The sequence below is a fragment of the Panthera tigris genome, chromosome B2 (genome assembly GCF_018350195.1).
Source record: "Panthera tigris isolate Pti1 chromosome B2, P.tigris_Pti1_mat1.1, whole genome shotgun sequence".
Taxonomy (NCBI): domain Eukaryota; kingdom Metazoa; phylum Chordata; class Mammalia; order Carnivora; family Felidae; genus Panthera; species Panthera tigris.
In genome coordinates, this window is record NC_056664.1 from 17,763,441 (window position 1) to 17,783,799 (window position 20,359).

At 39.1% G+C, this 20,359-nt stretch overlaps 1 protein-coding gene and 1 pseudogene across 1 annotated transcript in view; one reads left to right on the forward strand and one right to left on the reverse strand.

Annotated features, from left to right (window-relative positions):
- SYCP2L (synaptonemal complex protein 2 like) overlaps positions 1-20,359 on the reverse strand; it is a 112,195-nt gene that overhangs the window by 74,510 nt on the left and 17,326 nt on the right. Inside the window, exons 7-14 of the mRNA XM_042985260.1 lie at positions 16,444-16,529; positions 16,242-16,330; positions 14,068-14,102; positions 13,069-13,211; positions 11,227-11,279; positions 10,570-10,615; positions 8,833-8,925; positions 8,675-8,735 (exon numbers count right to left, since the gene is read on the reverse strand). Of these exons, the coding sequence (XP_042841194.1) occupies positions 8,675-8,735; positions 8,833-8,925; positions 10,570-10,615; positions 11,227-11,279; positions 13,069-13,211; positions 14,068-14,102; positions 16,242-16,330; positions 16,444-16,529 (606 nt within the window). The remainder of the gene's footprint in view (positions 1-8,674; positions 8,736-8,832; positions 8,926-10,569; positions 10,616-11,226; positions 11,280-13,068; positions 13,212-14,067; positions 14,103-16,241; positions 16,331-16,443; positions 16,530-20,359) is intronic.
- LOC102971341 lies at positions 4,212-5,289 on the forward strand (annotated as a pseudogene).

Genomic DNA, 20,359 nt, shown 5'->3' on the forward strand with positions numbered 1-20,359 from the left:
AAGCAACAAAATGGCAATAAATACATATCAATAATTACTTTGAATATAAATGGATCAATCCTCCAACCAAAAGATACAGGGTGTCAAAATGGATTAAAAACAAGACCCATCTATAGGCTACCTATATGAGTCTCATTTTAGACCTAAAGACACCTGCAGATTGAAAATGAGGGGGTGAAGAAACACCGATACACAAATGAATGTTAAAAGAAAGCCAGAGTAGCAAGACTTAAAAATAAAGGCTATGATGGCACAAAAACAGACACTCAGATCAATTGAACAGAATAGAGAACCCAGAAATGGACCCACAAACATATGGCCAATTACTCTTTGACAAAGCAGGAAAGAACACCCAGTAGAATAAAGACAGTCTCTTCAGCAAGTGGTGCTGGGAAAACTGGACAGCGACATGCAGAAGAATGAACCTGGACCACTTTCTTACACCATACACAAAAATAAACTCAAAATGGATGAAAGACCTAAATGTAAGACAGGAAGCCATCAAAATCCTCGAGGAGAAAGCAGGCAAAAAACCTCTTTGATCTTGGCCACAGCAACTTCTTACTCAACACGTCTCCAGAGACCAGGGAAACAAAAGCAAAAATAAACTATTGGGACCTCATCAAAATAAAAAGCTCTGCACAGCGAAGGAAACAATCAGCAAAACTAAAAGGCAACTGACAGAATGGGAGAAGATATTTGCAAACGCCATATCAGATAAAGGGTTAGTATCAAAAATCTATAAAGAACTTATCAAACTCAACATCCAAAAAACAAATAATCCAGTGAATAAATGGGCAAAAGACATGAATAGACACTTCTCCAAAGAAGACATCCAGATGGCCAACCAACACATGAAAAAATGCTCAACATCACTCATCATCAGGGAAATACAAATCAAAACCACAGTGAGATACCACCTCACACCTGTCGCAATGGCTAACAGTAACAACTCAGGCAACAACAGATGTTGGTGAGGATGCAGAGAAAGGATCTCTATTGCACTGTTGGTGGGAATGCAAGCTGGTGCAGCCACTCTGGAAAACAGTATGGAGGGTCCTCAAAAAATTAAAAATAGAACTACCCTGTGACCCAGCAATTGCACTACTAGATATTTATCCAAGGGATATAGGTATGCTGTTTCGAAGGGGCACATGCACCCCAATGTTTATAGCAGCACTATCAATAATAGCCAAAATACGGAAGGAGCCCAAATGTCCATCGATGGATGAATGGATAGAGAAGATGTGATACATATATACAATGGAATATTACTCGGCAATCAAAAAGAATGAAATCTTGCCATTTGCAACAACGTGGATGGAACTAGAGGGTATTATGCTAAGCAAAATTAGTCAGAGAAAGACAAATATCATATGGATTCACTCATATGAGGGCTTTAAGAGACAGAACAGATGAACATAAGGGAAGGGAAGCAAAAATAATATAAAAACAGGGAGGGGGACAGAACATAAGAGACTCCTAAATATGGAGAACAAACAGACGGTTACTGGAGGGGTTGTGGGAAGGGGGATGGGCTAAATGGGTAGAGGACATTAGGGAATCTACTCCTGAAATCATTGTTGCACTATATACTAATTTGGATGTAAATTAAAAAACTTTTCTTTAAAAATAAAAAAACAATAAAATAAAAATAAAGACTATGACAAGAGATAAAGAAAGACACTATAATCATAATGGGGAGCAACCCAAAAAGATATAACAATTGTAAATACTTAAGTACCAAACATGAAAGCACCCAAATACAGAAACCTGTTAATAACAAACATAAAAGAATCATTAATACAATAGCAGTAGGGGACTTTAACACCCCACTTACAGCAAAGGACAGATCATCTAAGCAGAAAATCAATAAGGAAACAATGGCTTTGAATGACACACTGGGTCAGACTTAACACATATTCAGAACATTCCATCCTAAAGCAGAATACACATTCTTTTCAAGTGCACATGGAACATTCTCCAGAATAGATCACATTAGGACACAAATCAGGCCTCAACAAGTATAAAAGGACTGTAATCATACCATGTACCTTTTCTGATCACAACATTATGAAACTTGAAGTCAACCACAAGAAATTTGGAAAGACCAAAAATGCATGGAGGTTAAAGAACATCCTACTAAGTAATTAGTCAGTCAACCAGGAAATCAACAAAGAAATAAGAAAATGCATGGAAACAAATGAAGATGAAAACACAATGGTCCCAAACCTTTGGGATACAGCAAAAGTGGTATTAAGAGGGAAGTTTATAGCAGTACAGGGGTACCTCAAGAAAAAGCTCAAACAACCTAAGTTTAAACCTAAAGGAGCTAGAGAAAGAATAACAAAACCTGAAGCCAGGAGAAGGAAGGAAATAATAAAGATTAGAGCAGAAATAAGTGATATATAAACTAAAAAAGCACTAGAACCGATCAATGAAACCAGGAGCTGCTTCTCTGAAAAACTTAACAAAAGGGATAACCCCTTATTGAGACTTCTATCAAAAAGACAAGAGAAAGGACCCAAATAAATAAAATCAGATGAGAGAAGAGTAATAACAACCAACACCACAGAAAAACAAATTAATTATAGTATTATAAAAAACCATACACCAATAAATCGGGCAACCTGGAAGAAATGGATAAATTCCAAGAAACAAGCTACCAGAACTGAAACAGGAAGAAATAGAAAACTTGAACAGATTGATAACTAGCAAAGAAATTGAATCAGTAATCAAAACTCCCAACAAAAGTCCAGAGACTGATGGCTTTATAGATGAATTATATCATTGAAAGAAGATTTAAACCCTATTCTTCTCAAACTATTCCAAAAAATAGGACAAAAACTTCTGGATTCATTCTGTGAAGTCAGCATTACCTGATACCAAAACCAGATAAAGATCCCATTAAAAAAAGAACTACAGGCCAATATCCCAAATCATTCCCATAATCAAGTGAGGTTTATTCCTGGGATGCAAGCGTGGTTCAATATTGACAAAACAACGTGATACATCACATCAATAAAAGAAAGTATAAGAACCATATGATTATTTCAATAGATGAAGAATCATTTGAAAAAGAACAGCACACATCACATTAATGATAAAAACCCTCAGCAGAGTAGGTTTAGGGGGAATATACCTCAATGTCAGTAAGGCCATATACGAAAACTCCATAGCTAACAACATCATACTCAATGGGGAAAAACAGCTTTTCCACTATGGTTAGGAAAAACACAGATGTCCACTCTCACCACTGTTATTTAACATAGTACTAGAAGTCCTAGCCTCAGCAATCAGACAACAAAAAGAAATAAAAGGCATCCAAATTAGCAAGAAAGTCAAACTTACTATTCACCAGTGACGGGATACTCTATATAGAAAATCCAAAAGACCACCAAAAACTGCTAGAACTGATACAAATTCAGTAAAGTTGCATGATACAAAAACAACCTTCAGAAATATATTGCATTTCCATACGCCAATAATAAAACAGCAGAAGGAGAAATTAGGAAATCAATTTCATTTATAATTGCACCAAAAACAATAAGATACTTATGATGAGGGACCATAAGGCAAGCTGAGGGCCAAGCACAAGCTAGCACACACCCTCCCCCCACCCAAGGTAGGATATGTATAATATTTTAGGAGCTCCTGGTACCCAAGAACAAAGGAAAGGACAGAAAACAGTTAAACTGTTAAGAGTCTCCATCAATTCACAAATATCTTAGTACAATTACCAAAAAAAGGTCAATCTTATCAATGGCCTAAAATCCAGGCACTCCCTACTGTCTTAATGCTTTACTAGAAGGAAAACAACCTTAGTTTGACAATAGCTAGACCTTCAGCAATCTGGGAGTCTTTAGCATATGAAAATCCCTTTAAGAAACTTCCTCCTGACTTTATCTCCCCCAACACCTTAATATGTCACTAGTCACTCTTTACAACCCCAGTGCTGCTCTTTCTGCATACGGGTCCTGTCCTTGTGCTTCAACAAAATCACCTTCTTGCACCAAAGAGGTTTTCAAGAATTCTTTCTTGGCCATCAGCTCTGAACCCTACCATCACCCCAAAACTTCATCACCTATAAATAAACCTAACCAAAGGGGTGAAAGACCTATAAACTCTGAAACCCTGATGAGACACTGAGCCCCCTATGTAAGCATATACCAGCTCCTGCGCCTGGATCGAGACCTCCTGTGGGCTGGGAGATGGTGGTACAGGGCCTGTTTCACATCCCTGCTCCTGGGGCAGCAAGAGACCGGCGTCTTAAGTGGGGGTGCCCTCATCCCGAGGCATGCTGCACCACTGGCCCAGGCCTGCTGTGGCTTCTGGCAGTGCTCACCTAGTTCTCGAGGCCTACTGCAACAGAGAGAAAGGAGACAGGGAGCAGGCAGCGCTGCCTCCCAGGGCATAGTGGAGGAGGCTGAGGTCATCCAGCTCCTGAACACAGCCAAGTTGAGCATCACCAAAGATGAGCCAGAAAGGGCTGAGCTAATTTAACATGATTCATCTTGCCTAACAGACCAACAATAGAAAGGCCATCACTTCCACTTTCGATTTGATGGCCAACTTAGCATTTATATGGGGTCAGCTTGAAAATGCTGAAAAGCTTTTTAAAGCAATAATGAGTTACCTACTTGGAAGGGACGTACAATAGGAAAACAATGCAATAATTCAACTCTCTCTAAAGCTGACCAGTATCTATGCTGCTCAAGATAGCCAGCAGGAGCAAATTCCCATCTATGAATTCTACGTGTCAACTCTAGAGGGAAAAACTGAAAGAGGAAAGGAATTAGCAGAAGACATTTTGTTGGCAAAAGAGAAAGCCAACACCCACCTCCTCCTTGGCATGTGTTTAGACACCTATACTTGCTACCTTCTATTCTCCAAGCAGAGAACAGAAGATGTATGAAATAGAACAGGTTTGAAAAAACTTTGCAGATTTTTGAAGAAATACTAGGAGGAAGACACCCATAGACCGTCATGCTGATGAGTGCCGTGGCTACCACCCTGGATGCACAGGGCCACTTCGATAGGCCTGTGTTTATGTGCAACGGGCATCAGATCTGGTGAGACAGAACATCCTGAGCTGCTCAGGAATCCACGCTGCTCAGGAATCTAGCTGCAATTCTGATGCACAGAGAAGGATACGCATAAGCAAAAGAGATCTTCCAGGAAACACTAAAGCAAGCAGAGCTGAAAAGAGAGGAGGTTTCCATACAGCACCTCAGGGAAGAGTTGGCTGAGCTGTAAAGAAAAAGTAGACCTTTTAACTTAATTTTATGAAGCACTAACTCCCTTTCTGTTGTAGGGAATTTTCAGCAACAGCTATTGTGTCAGTCTCAGTGGCACCCAAACCATTGACTTAAATCTTTTTTCCTTGATATTCAAGTGTCGTCAACTTACCTATGGTGAAGGACTAGTTGTAGACACTACCTCTTTTGTTTTTTTTAAAAGGAACAACAACTTTTAGCCCTGGCTGATTTTGACTTCTAAGGACAGATAAGTGATGCTTTCAGTTGTAACCTATGGTTAGGTGCTAGCTGTGCTGGTCTAACTATAGGTGGAGATGGGCCAGTTTTCCCTTGGGATGGGTGTGTGGTGATACCCCCTCCCAAGCATCTCTATCCTAACACTTTGGTCTGTTGATTTGCCACCCTTTATTTTATCAATATCTGGCTGATCACAGCGATGTCTCATGGCAAAGGGGGATTATGGGGAGTTATCTTATTTGAAAAATAAGAAATGGTGAGTTTTCTTATTTCACGAAGCCCAGTGTGGGATCTAATGCATAATGGACCCAAAGTATTATCTTGGTTTACACCAGTGTCCAGCATGAAGTTTCAAAGTAGGAATTAGGACCTTGAAAATATGGCCATTTCATTATAAATGAAAGGGACTATCTGTTTTTATATCCGGTTCTATACAACTATGAAAAAGGGGGGAAAGGAATGCTACAAACTCCTGTCAATGCTATTTGAGCACTCCATTTCCTCTGCAACCTAGGTCCCTGAACAGACTCATCTGAGGAGCTCTTAAAGACACACATGCCCAGGCTGCACCCCCAAACCTTCTGTCTCAGGGTAGGGCCTTACAAATTTAACATGCAAAATATCCGCAGTAATTCTGATATGTACTGCTAGTACCAATCTGGATCCTAGTCCTGGCCTTTTGAGTTTGGGTCTCAATATCCTCATCTGTAAAGTAGGGATGGAGACGGTAGCCATGGGAGAACATATTTAAGCATCTGACCTTAAGTGAATAGACTACTGTGTTGAAAGATCTTTATCACACTGCTTCAAAAGTATATACATACAAGATAGGCAGATGGAGGTCTTTACCTTAGCAGTCTGGAAAAGAGCTCTTTGCCTAGCGGAATGGCAATTTTATAAGCACCATAAAGGAACACTGTTATTGCTGGTAAGCTTTTGGGGGTAAGGATGTGAATGGGAATGATAAACAGATATTTTTGTTTCTTGTGTACATACTGCAAAAATGTTTCACGATACTCTCAAAAAAAAATCACTGATTAAAGAAATTGAAAAAAAGAAATTGAAGATGACAAAGAAATGGGAAGACCTTCTATACTCATGGATTGGAAGAACAAATACTGTTAAAATATCCATACTACGTAAAGCAAACTACAAAGTTAACACAATCCCTATCAAAATACCAACAGCATTTTTCACAGAGCTAGAACAAACAATGCTAAGATTTATATGGAACCACAGAAGACCCCAAACAGTCAAAGCAGCCTTGAAAAAGAAAAGCAAAGCCAGAGGCATCACAATTCCAGACTTCAAGTTGTATTACAAAGCTGTAGTGATCAAAACAATATGGTACCAGCACAAAAAAAGACACATAGATCAATGAAACAGAATAGAAAACTCAGAAATGAGCCCACAACATGGTCAATTATGTTAATTATATGGTCAATTACATGATCAATTGATTATATTAATTGAATGGTTAATTAATCTTCAACAAAGCAGGAAATATCCAATGGGAAAAAGACACTCTTCAACAATTGGTATTGGGGAAACTGGACTGCTTTCAAAATGAATTCAAGGCCTAATGTGAAACCTGAAACCATAATAATGCTAGAAAAGAGCCCAGGCAGTAAGATCTCTGACATCAGCCATCCCAACGTTTTTTTTAGGTCTTCTGATGCAAGGGAAACAACAAAACTTTTGCACAGAGAAGAAAACAATCAACAAAATTAAAAGGCAACCTATGGAATGGGAGAAGATATTTGCAAATGAACTATCTGATCAAGGGTTAGTATCCAAGATATATAAAGAACTGATACAGCTCAGCACCCACAAAACAAATAATGCAATTAATAACTGGGCAGAAGATGTGAAAAGACATTTCTCCAAAGAAGACCTACAGATGGCCAATAGACACATGAAAAGATGGTCAACATCACTCATCAGGGAAATGCAAATCAAAAGGACAATGACGTATCACCTCACACCTGTCAACATGGCTAAAATCAACACAAGAAACAAGTATTGGCAAGGATGTGGAGAAAGAGGAATTCTTTTGCACTGTTGGTGGGAATGCAAAGTGGTGCAGCCAGTGTGGAAAACAGTATGGAGGTTCCTCAAAAAGTTAAAAATTGGATTATCATACCATCTAGTAATTCTACTGTGTGTTTACCCAAAGAATACAAAAACATTAATTCAAAAAGATACATGCACCTTAGGTTTGTTGCAGCATTATGTACAATAGCCAAATTATTGAAGTAGCCCAAATGTCCATGGACACATGAAGAGATGATATGGCCCCACTCAAAAAAGGGTAACTCCTGATTTCATGCCCCTCAACATTACTTACCAACCTAGAAGAAAGAAAATATAAGTGGATATGCCTACATGAACCCATCAATAATTACTATAAATCTCTGGGGGAAGGACGGCAGGTACTACCACCTTTTTTTTTTTTTTTTAATTGTGGTATAAAACATTTACCATGTAAACCATGCTAGTTCATAGCACTAGTATGCTAGTTCATAGCATTAAATTTATTCACATTGTCATACAACAGATTTCCAGAACTTCCTCCTTCCCACAGCGCCTGAAAACCACCATTCTACTTCCTGTCTCTATCAATTTCATTTTTCTAGATACCCTATAAAGTGGAATCATACAATATTTGTCTTTTAGTGACTGGCCTATTCATTTAGCATACTGTCCTGAAGGTTCATCCATGTTGTGGCATGTGTCAGACTTCTTCTAAAAGCTGAATAGTACTTCATCATATATATACATACACACACACTTTTCTTTATTCATCTGTAGATGGACATTTTGGTCGCTTCCACCTCTTGGCTATTGTGAATAATGCTGCAATGAACACCGGTATGCAAATATCTCAAGTCCTGCTTTCATTTCTTCTGGATATGTTACCTAGAAGTGAAATTGCTGGCTCATACGGTGATTCTATTTTTAAGGTTTTGAAAAACTGTAACTATTTTTACAATGAGAAAACCAGGCACGTAACCGAATCCTAAAATCACAGAGTGAAAGAGTCACCAACCCCATACCTCTGCATCCTGGCCCTGAACATAGTGTTCCTTCCACCACGCTATACTATTTCCCTTCCACCTCAAAGAATAAAGTCTGCTCTAGAATCAGAACTAAATGTGGGGTAGAATTCATCATCTTACCTATTATGCTGAAATTAATCACTGCTTCCTTCAAAATTCTTACTGAGTCCCACAGAGCACTCTTGGAAAAAAATAAGGTAAATTCATGAGCACAAAATATACCTGCATATGAACAATTTCTAAGCACTTAGGTTTAAATAGGATTCAAATGCAGTTACCTTAGTATTGTCTATATAAAAAGTTACACTCTGACTTCCGAGGTTGAAATCAATCCAAAATTTCTCTAGTTTTTCATCATTTGGTTTTCTCATCTATAATATATAATTAAGGCATAAATTGTATAGATACCATGTTAAAGGGTCAGATGAAAATTATTCCACTAAAAACAACTTCTGCTCTTCATAGAAAAAACACTACCCTAATATTATAGTATGTCTTGATGGTCTTACTCTTTTCTGCAAAATGAGAGGTAGGTCTCAACTTTATACAACTAAGCTATTTCTTCAGGGGGCGGGGGACACAACCACTATCCTTAGCTTAACATTTAAAAGATGTTTAAATGTGTCTGGAGGACTCTATCCACACAAGTCCCCCCCCCCCCCGCCCCGTGAGAATCATGAGAAGATAGTCATATGTTGGAGCAGTAACAATCCATACTGTAGATGCATGGAAACTTCTAGAGAAGGAGGTATTATGATCAAATATAAGTGATTATTTGCTATCCAACTTAATATATCCATTAAAGTAGAGCTAAGACTTAAGTTCAAATTACCTTCATTTTAACTGATTACTACAAGAACATTTTTTTTTAAAAAGCTTCAAACAGTATGACCTTTAGAAAAACAGTGTATGTGTCCTTCTCTGGCTTTCAGTTTCCACATAGGTACCTTTCTGAAGGCACGTTACCAATGCCTTTATTTCCTCTCAGCTGTTTTCTAGACCTATCAGGAAATATATAAAGAGTTTTTATTCCTTAACAATGGAAAAAACACTAGACTTACTACTCTACCACTTGCTTTTCCAACAATGGCATTTCTTAGACATCTTTCCATCATAGGTGCTTACTTTTTAACACCTATAGAGTTGAATGAAAGTTTTAACCTATGATGTATGTTACTGGAAGCCAGTTTAGGGCCCTGATTGAAACTGATGAAAATTTAGAAGTAAAAAAAAAAAAAAAAAAAAAAAATAGAAGAACCACCAAGCAGATGTTGGAACCTTCAGATAACCAGGAAGAAAAAGAATGGAGATAAAGGAATCAAAGAAGCTACTAAAATCAGGAAGAGAGATCCTAGGGAGGAGAAACTTGTGGTATGGTCATGCATTAAAGGCTTAGCTCCCAGAGGCCAAGAGAGGGGCTCTGAACCCAAAACAAAGAAATGGTTAATTAGGATATTTTGAAGACGAGATCCAAGAAACATCAACAGAGTCAAGGTTCAGAGATCTTTGAAGATTTTATCCCCAATGGAGGTGCTATAGGTGGATATTTTTCCTTTAGGAAGCAAAGAAGGTGGTGAAAAGAGACCTTACCCTTAGACTATAAAGTACAAGATAGAATGATCTAGAAAAAACAGAGTGCTCCCAATTTCTGTGGATAAAGTGGGGAATATCAATTGGATGGAAAAAAGGGAATTGCCCTTTTCCCTACAATCTAGGCATGAACAATGGTACTCACTAACAGGGTAAAATAAGGCCAGATTCCTCTGATTGACTTCATGAACACAGCAGCAACCCTAAAATTCCTGCATCTAGTAGTAACAGTAGGGTCCTTAAACGTATTAGTAATGCAACCCAGTTATGGTAGGATAGGATACAGGAGAAAGAAGACTTCAGAGTTGCGGCCTCTAGAAGTAAACTTCCTTCTCTAAAAAGCCCTTCTGTGTGGGGAGAGCAGTGTGGCCTAACTCATGGGTTACATTATATACCACTCCCAGGGCCCCCAGAGATAAACTTACCTCATGCCCATCAGCAAAAGCAGCAATACATGGGAAGGAATAGACCCTGCAAAACACTTCACAATTAAAATGCAAAATAAAATGTGGCTGGAACCCCAATACAACCTACAGATGTTCTATAACAAGAATTTGTAACTAGGGTGGGCAATTAAGTCACTTAGCACAAAGTATGGACAAGGGTCTCAAGCCTGCAAATGGATACTACTATGAGTAGGTTTCCAATCTCCATCTGGCAGTCTATAAATCAGGTTTATCGGTACTAGATCTCAGCCCAGTTGTGTGGCAAGATTCCCAATGGTAGGAGTGAATTCAGAAAATTCTCATCAAGGACTTTGTCTGTGAAATAAATTTATCTCCAGTGCCTCAAACCTTCAGGAAGTCACTTTTCATAAAATCTTCTGGACATGTTAAAAAATGTTCCAAGTTATAAGTAAATGTGCTCAAATACTGATAGAGATAAACACATACAAATGAATCACTAGGGAGAAGGGATCTAATCTTCTGATGTTTCTATTCAATGCATAATCCATTAGTGATCAATAAGTTATGTATCCTATATTCTCTCCTGAAATAAAACAGATCCTAGATTTTTCTTTAGTATTAGACATTTTGAGAAAACAACTAGTCAATAAAATAACACCCAGAGAAATATCTTACCTTCTTTCATCACCAAGTCTGTCGTTTAGGTGATTGAGAAATCGTCTACCATCCTTCAAAGGAAATAATGCAAACTTTAATTAAAAAAAACAACAGAGGTCTTATTTAAATACTATTTTTGCCAGCATGAAGAAGCTAGTGTTTGCTTTGAAACTCCCAGGACCCAGTAACATCTCAAGGTCTCACCAAGATTCATTATTACAGGTTAATTAAAACGATACTTTGTGTTATAAAGAGGCAGCTTCAGACCCAAATTCTGGAAGGAACCCCCAGCCAGCAGATTTTCAGCAGAGGAATGCTTTAAGTCTCCAAAAGTTATAGGCACAGTTACATTTCATTGGGTTAAGAGAAAGAGAAATACGTTTAACTAGTGACCTAGATTTGTTTCGCTAACGCACCGGGCGTCCATCTTGCTAACATCTGCCCAGCTCAAGCCAACCACAAATCCATAAACTTGTCAACTTGGAGTTTATCTGGGTGTGTTACCCGCTGCCATTTTTCCTTATAAGGAGTTCTCTAGCCTATTCCTTCCTAGTTTCTCTTTCCTGATACAAGTTCAGAGAATAAGGATTATTTTTTAAAGTTCTCCCGACCCGAAGCTAGTAGAAAGGTAAATTTGTTGCCTCCAAAATACTAAAGCTGAACAGACACTGACCCAGGCTTTTGTCCCTTTTCTTAGCAAGGACTGGCTGTTGTAGTACATCCTCACACTTTATACATTTATTCAGCACTAAGTAGACAGCAGTAATGTAAGTCTGGACCTCAAAGTAGCTCAATTAAGAAGTGCATGGCTCTGTGGGGAAGAGGTTTTGCGAAACACTACCTTTGACCGATTTTCATGAAAATTCCCTGCAGAGGAGAGAATGACACAGAGGAAAAAGGAAACTAGCATCTGAATGCCCACCACATCCCCGGCACTTTTGGTTTCTCTCATTCAGTGCTCACAATTTTAAGGTGGCTTTTATTCCCATTTCACAGATAACAACCCTAAGCCTTCATAAGTCAACTACCTTACATGATGTATGCATTTTTGTAAGCCAGGGAGGTAGTACTCGAACCCGAGGCTTATGTATGGGCTTTCCATCTAGGTCAAATGGAAAACTGGCTAGACAACTACTGTGTATCTGGCAACAGGCTCAAAGTTAAATGTATTTTCAATAATATATTTAAGAGTTCAGATTTAATAAAATTCTAATTACATAGCAGTGTTGACTAGAAAGGCTTGGTTCAACGCTTTCGTGGTTATTAAGAATTTTACTTTTTCCCAAGGGCCTACCCCTCATTTTAAGAGTGTTTTGAAAGAAGAGGGAAAATATTTTAGCTATTTTAAGATGTGGGTGAATACGCAGCCAAGCTATGAGCTATTTTTGTGCTATTCAAGGATATAACCACGGTGAGCCAGACTGCGTGGAAAGCACTGAAAATTATTATTCCTCGAAACTGTAGAGCACCCCATGCCAATTTCAGCCTTCCCTCATCTTCCCAGCTGCTCCATGCAAGACTGAAATGCACATTTCTTTCTTCTACAGCTCTGACCACCATCTGAGGGTCGCTAAAATGGCTCCCTACTCCATGTTTTCTCTAACTGGATCTATCCTATTCGCATTGTTCTGTGTCCAGTATAAGTTACCTATAAAGCAGCCTTATCTGTATGTCCAGATTTGGCCCACAAATCTGGTGTTCACGTGGTCCTCAAATCATTTCACAGAGATGGAAAACAGGAAGCTTAAGAATGACAATTTAATCACATTTGAAGAAAAACTCCTCCCCTGAGCCCAATGCTCAGGAAAACAGTGTGAGGATGCATTGATTAAATGGAATTCTGATGACCAAGAATCGCACCGTCTCAAATTCTCGATCCTTAATTTCTTTGAAAGCTTCAGCAATGATGTCATCTTCAAACCACTGATGGACAAGGTCCCCCCTGGATTTTTTCAAGGTCAGTCTACACAATGCTTCGGAAAGAGCAACCTGCTGGTCATAATCTAGAGATTAAAAGCATGATAGACCTAGATCATTCCGGATGGGCACAAAGCAAAAGAAAAAACAAAAAAAGGTTCTCCAAATTAGCACTGTTGTAAGAAATTCCATCCTGGAAGACTAACATTGTATGCTATAAGCCTTATAATGTAACCTGGATCATTATTTAAATTCAATATTTAAGAAACATCAGGAGGAAATCTAAATAAGCTACCATATAGCAATTAAAAAAAAATCTTTGCATTTTATATTTTAGAAGTATTAAAATATTAAGAAGCAGCTCCTCAAACAGCCTTAAAAAATATTACTACCAAAATAAAAGCCCAAGATAAATTGTGGTATTTCACAACTGATAAAAATATACATGTTTCAATTTCGAATAATTTTAAAAGTCACATCGCAGCTGGATATACAAAACACGAAGACATTTACAGAATGCTTTTAAAATTTGTAAAATAGTATATGTTGCTTATGAATCCATAAAATAAAGGTATAAGAACCTACTTTTGAATGAAAACCAAATCTAAGTCAAGGATTATCTCTACCAATGGAGAGAATGGGATCAGGGACAGGTACACAGGGGGCTTTACATGGAACTCTGATTCTACATAAAAAAGACTAAGTAAATGTAGCAAAATGAAAATCTGACTTAGCTTGGTTGGTTGGTGAATAAATGAGTATTCGTGAATTATTCTTTATGGATTTCAGCATGGTAAAACCTTTCACAATAAATTACAAATAAAATGCTAATTCTTATTTTCAACTTGACCAAAATTTATTATCCACAGTTCCAAGATGCTCATAAAGCCCAAGTGGCCAATATGTAATACTCTAACATTTAAAATTCTGAACACTTCTTACCACCCACAGTCAAGATTGTCCTTGCAAGGTCTTTCCTGAAACATTTAAATAAATTAACATTTTACTGAAGTGAATGAACATACATAAAACTTTACTATTTTGACATTAACATTTAAAATCAAGATGTAGATTTTTGAAATTATTTCAAATTCAGCATCAAAATTTCTGAAATGTCAAGAATACATTTTTATGGAAACACAGTTTATATATTGACTTAAATGCACTTTTTAAAAGAAGCTAGAGTTGTTATAGATTCTGAGCTTCTATTCCTCCTTCTGTGAAATGAATTCAATTGGATGATGTCTGAAGATTTACCAAATGCTAAGAGTCTACAATTTTATAATCACCTCATCAACGTGTGAGGATATATTTCTTATAAAATCTGTTTAAAAAATATAGTTGACACCTGGAAAAAATGGTACAGCAAGTACTAAATCTTTCTAATGTGTTTTTTTTTTAACATTTATTTTTGAGACAGAGAGAGACAGAGCATGAATGGGGGAGGGTCAGAGAGAGGGAGACACAGAATCTGAAACGGGCTCCAGGCTCTGAGCCATCAGCACAGAGCCTGATGCGGGGCTTGAACTCACGAACCGCAAGATCATGACCTGAGCCGAAGTCGGACACTCAACCGACTGAGCCACCCAGGTGCCCCATCTAATGAGCTTTTAAAAACGGACAAATGGAGAGGGGCACCTGGGTGGCTCAGTAGGTTAAGTGTCCGACTCTTGATTTCAGCTCAGGTGGTAATCTCAGCTTGGGAGTTTGAGCCCCACCTCGGGCTCAGAGCTGACAGCCTGAAGCTTGGTTGTGATTCCCTGCCTCTCTCTCCTCTCTCTCAAAAATAGAGAAGCATTAAAAAACTGACAAATGTATCCCCTTTATTAGATGTAATAGGGTTAACTGGTTGAATTATAATAGACCCCCATATCATATCTTCCTTTAACAATTTCAGTTAATTAAATATCAACAAATATGATGTGGATCTTTCTTATCTGAAATTACACCCATTTTAAATAGACTGGCCAAGAAATCTTTTAGTTCAGTTTCTCATAAACAGATGGATTAAAAAGAAAATTAAAAAGAGGCCTTAAGATAGGACCACTGCTTTGTGCTTGCAGCCTTTATATTTGACCTGAAGTCCAGAGCATTCCAGACTCTCTAGCACGCACAAACAATACGGCGGGATCATAGGATTAGTTTGAAAACTTAGGAGAAAAGGATCAGGTCAGCTGTTCTCCAAATCTAAATATATCGCTGAGAATAGTGATTAAACGAATGTAGTTGAATTTTTTTTTTTTTTTTTAGGAAATAGTAGATACCCTGCAACCTGCATGCACTAGTTAACGGACAAACGTGATAGAGGTGGGCTCATGGTCACCGATAACCTCATTTGGGCCTACAATATGGCAAACTTCGTTGCCCTTCATCTCACCAGTCACGGCTGCATGTCACAGGAATGAGTGTGTGCCGCACAAGGTCAGCGATGCTGGTCAGTAGTGGTTAGCACGGTCACGGATACAGGTTCACATTTTCGAATAGGGTACTGGTTTTGCCCTTTCCACAGCCACACAGTACAACCTTACCCCCAAATGTCAATGTCCCAAGAACTACAGAATTGTAACAGAGTCAAAAAAATTAAGAATCCATTGATTTTTTTCATTGTTGAAAAACAATACAAATCCCACGCTTTACTGGCGTAGCTCAAAGTTGGTAGCCTTTGAGCATTTGCTCTTTACCAGATAATAGGCTCATCACTTCCAATGGATTGCCTGATTCGACCTGTATAAAAACTATCAGTCAATGCTCCACTTTGCAGGTGAGCAAACAAAGGGAGCAAAACCAGGATTCGAAGCCCCACAGTCTGGCTCCAGAGTCTGTACCCTGAACACGTGAGTCACTAATTCACATTCACAGTGGGGAAAAAATGGTCTATACCCCAAGAAAGCACTTCAGCTCACAAACCTGATAGACATATTACTAAAAAAGAAAAGCCTAGCAAAGTCCAGTCCTCCTTCACTACTTAGCATAGTGCCTGATATAGGGTAGGTGCACAAAGCATTTACTGAAAAGAAGCAATAAAGTTGTCAAGTCTAAGGAGAACAAAGGTTGAGGTAGTACAATCCAGAGAGGTTTTGCCCTTCCGTCATTCCATCAAGTACTACCTCACTTACATAAGACGACATGGGCCTTCCAACAAGGGGAGTTGTTTTCTCTCTTCCCGAGGCACAGCATGCAAAATGGAGTTCAAAGTCTTCAGAGCCTGTTTGGAGTTGGAGAAAGTATTCACGGGAAGACACAAACATGGAGAGCTGGGCACAACCTTCTCTAAGGTCTCTAGAGCAACGGTTAACTGATTTGTTACTCGCAACTCACCTCCTGTTGAATCAAATGACTTACAGTCTTTTCCGTTACCAGAAATCCTAAGGTAAATATGAAGGAACTCAGCATCTGAATTTTTCCTGAAATCACAATTTTAAAAGAATCAAACTGACGCTAAGACAAATAAGGAGACTCCCACACGACAGGAAGAGGCAAAGACTGGAAAAGCCGTGAGGGCAGTAAACATGTTAGGAATTAAAACAGCCTGGGCAATAAAACCTGGACAAAATGCACCGGCATCACATAGACTCTCATTCAGCAAAACAGGAGCATCCACGAAGTGTGACTGTGTGGGATTATCCTATCTCAAGCAAAGCTACTTTTTTTGGTCCAGACTGAGGGACAAATATACAAGGGGAAGCTCCTTGTACAGAAAACAGCAGTTTTCTGTTGTTGCTTACGTTTGTGCATTTTAAAAAAATAGATATTTGTAATATCTTATTCAAACAGAAGGTTTTTAATAAAATGTTGGCCTCTATGAAATAGCATAATCATAGAAATTTCAACAGCTATTTATGTCAGTACATAGTAAAAGGAGTATGTGGTTATCCTTCATGCTTATTAAACTAGATTTGTGATTTCATTTATGCACATTAAGATATAAAATGATGGTGGTACTTTCCAAGCTTCTGATAAGTGCAAAAATTTATGGTAAGGTGATAGCATTACTTTGATAGGTTCGAACATGCAATTTTGATGTATGTATTATCATAGGTAATATACTCAACCCCCATATAATTCATGAAACTATAGGAACCCAAACCAGAAAATAGAGAAGAGATTCCTCTTTCATCAAAAAAACAAAAAAAACAAAAAAACCCCACAAAAACCAAAAAACAAACAAACAAAAACAAAAACCAGGGGCGTCTGGGTGGCTCAGTTGGTTGAGCAGTTGAGCGTCCGACTTCGGCTTGGCCCAGGTGGTGATCTCACAGTTTGTGGGTTCGAGCTCCGCGTCAGGCTCTATGCTGACAGCTGAGAGCCTGAAACTGTCATTGATTCTGTCTGTCTCTCTCTGCCCTTCCCCAGCTCGCTCATGCACTTGCCCGCTCTCGCGCGTGCTCTCTCTCTCAAAAATTAAAAAAAAAAAAAAAAGCCAGATGGATACTGCTAGATGATCTTTGGGAACCAGAAATTTCGCTAATGGCTGAGCCAACAACTTGCCTGCCAGCTTAAAACTTGAGATTTCAGATGGACAGCAGGGATCCTAAAGACCTTTATGTACCAGGTTAATTAGCAAATACCAGATGTCAATCTTTTCCTTTAAATAGTAAAGAGAAACTGACAAATGCAGCACTACAAAAAAGGAAGGAGGGGGCACTGCCATCAGGTAGCAGAAGAGGGACTTTCAAAAAAGTGCTTACTTCAGCAAACAAAAATTTAGGAAGCATCTTGTCACAAAAAACTTCAAAGCGCAGGAAAGAGAGGCCCCACCCTCAAAGAGCCAGCATAATAAATAACCTGGCCTGAGACACAACAGTGTGAAAAGCACCTGGGGGGAGGGGACTATATGTTGAAGAGTCTTACTTACTAATCTCAGAATGTGTGGTAGAGGGGCAGGTATCTTTAGGAAATTTCTCCAAGAATAAAAATGCCGGTGGGCACCATTTCTCTCCCCACTCCCAGCTTACACAGCTGGACACGTATGGGAGCCAGCAGCGACCCTCTCAATCTTGCTAGCACCCCATGCCCCACCCCCAAAGCTCCCTTACAGACCTGCTCCATCCAACCCGCCTGCCTCAGCAGCCATCCCTACAAAGTGGGTCCTGCCCCGACACCAGGCAGGCAGCCCCGGTAGGGACCAGCACCACTCCAAAGTGTATACTGCCCTGGGGAGAAGAGGAGATAATCTCGCACACCAGTTCACCCCCGTTTCCAGCAGCTAAACTGTTCAGCTGGTCACGCAGAAAGAAAGCCCTGCCATTAGGTGTGCCTGCAGCAAGGACACTGATTGCAGATACCTAGTCTGACTGTCAGCCCATCCACCAATAAAAGCCCTGTGAGCCACATGGGGAGAAAGCCCAGTCATCTGATAGACCCACACAGAGAGGCTAATTGCCGACAGCTAGCCTGACTGCTGATCCTGCCGATCTAGGAGCCCAGCGGCCTTGCACAGGCCCCTTATCACGGCATGGACCAAACCCTGCCCAGTGTGCCCACGGTAGGCAAAATGGGTCGTTGCCACTGACCGGGCTACAAGCAAACACAGCTAGATACAATAGTAACTCAGCCCATCACTCGTAGGGTTGTCTAGGAGACACCCCTGGATTGTTTGGTTCTGATGACCGAGGGACACAGCCCTACAGGGAACCACTGAACCTCTTCTACACAAAGCAACTACTTTCGTCAGGAGGAGATGTAGCGGTCTTCCCTAACACATAGAAACAGATGAAATGAGTCAGTATTCCAAATGAAAGAACAGGACAAAAATCACAACACAAGAGCTGGAAGAAACAGATAAGCACTAAAGAATTCTAAGCAATGGTCACAAAGATACTCACTGGACTTGAGAGAAGAGTGGATGAACTCAGGGAGAAGGTCAGCAAAAGACAGAAAATATAAAACAGTCAGAGATGAAGGATCCAGTGACTGGAAAAACAAAACAAGATTTAAAAAAACCACTCGAGGGAATCAGCAGCATATTAGAGGAGACAAGAGAACAGCTCACGGATCTGGAAAACAAGGTAATGGAAAAGAGCCAAGCTGAACAGCAAAAAGTAAAAAAAAAAAAAAAAATGAAAATAGGTAAGGGAACTCATCAAGTGTAGTAGCAGTCACATTATTGGGATCCCAGAAGGAGAGAAGAAAGGGGCAGAAAACTTATTTGAAGAAATAAATGGAAAGTTCCCTAAACTGGGGAAGAAAACCGACATCTAGATCCAGGAAGCACAGGAAACTCCTAACAAGATGAACTCAAGGAGGTCTACACCAAGACAGATAATAACTAAAAATAGCAAAAATAAGAATTCGGAAAGCAGTAAAGGAAAACAACTACATACAAGGGAAACCACATGAGGCTATCAGCTTATTTTTTTTTTTAGCAGAAACTTTGTGGGCCAGCAGGGAAAGGGATGATACATTCAAAGTGATGATATGAAAAAGAAATTATAACCAAGAATACTCTACCTCGCAATGTTATCATTCAGAATAGAAAAGGGGCTTCCTAGACCAACAAAAGCTAAATGTGTTCATCACCCCTAAACCAGCCTTACAAGAATTACAGGGAATTAGTGGAAAAGAAAGGCTAGAACTAAAAGCAAATTACAACAGGAAAAAAGTCACAGGTAAAAACAGACCTTTTATTAAGGTAGTATATTCATCACTTATAAAGCCAGCATGGAAGTTCACACACAGAAGTAATAAAGTTTGTCATATCTCAAAAAACAGTCAAGGATATGCAAGACAAAAATATGACATCATACACATAAGACAGGGGTGGGGGAGTAAAAATTTAGTGCTTTAGAATGCACTCAAACTTAAGTGACTGTCAACTTAATAAAGACTGCTATACACACAAAATGACATAAACCTAATGGTAAACAGAAATCAAAAACCTCTAACAGATACACTTGGGTTCCTTTCTCTTTTTTATGTATGGGTAACTCTAGAGAAAGCCTTCAAACTACAAGGAAAGAAGCCAGAAGAAACAGAGCTACCAAAACAACCCGAAAACAACGAACAAAATGCCAACACATCCCTCTCAAATTACATTAAATGTAAATGGACTATTTCCATCACGGAGAAGATGGCAGAGTAACAGAACCCTAAGGCGACCTCATCCCACAGTACAACTTGATCATACTCAACAGCATAGATAATCCAGAAAACCACCCAAAGACTGGCACAACAAACACCATAAGTAAAAGGTATAGAAGAGGCCTTACTGAAGAGGGTGGGAAGGGCAAAGAGG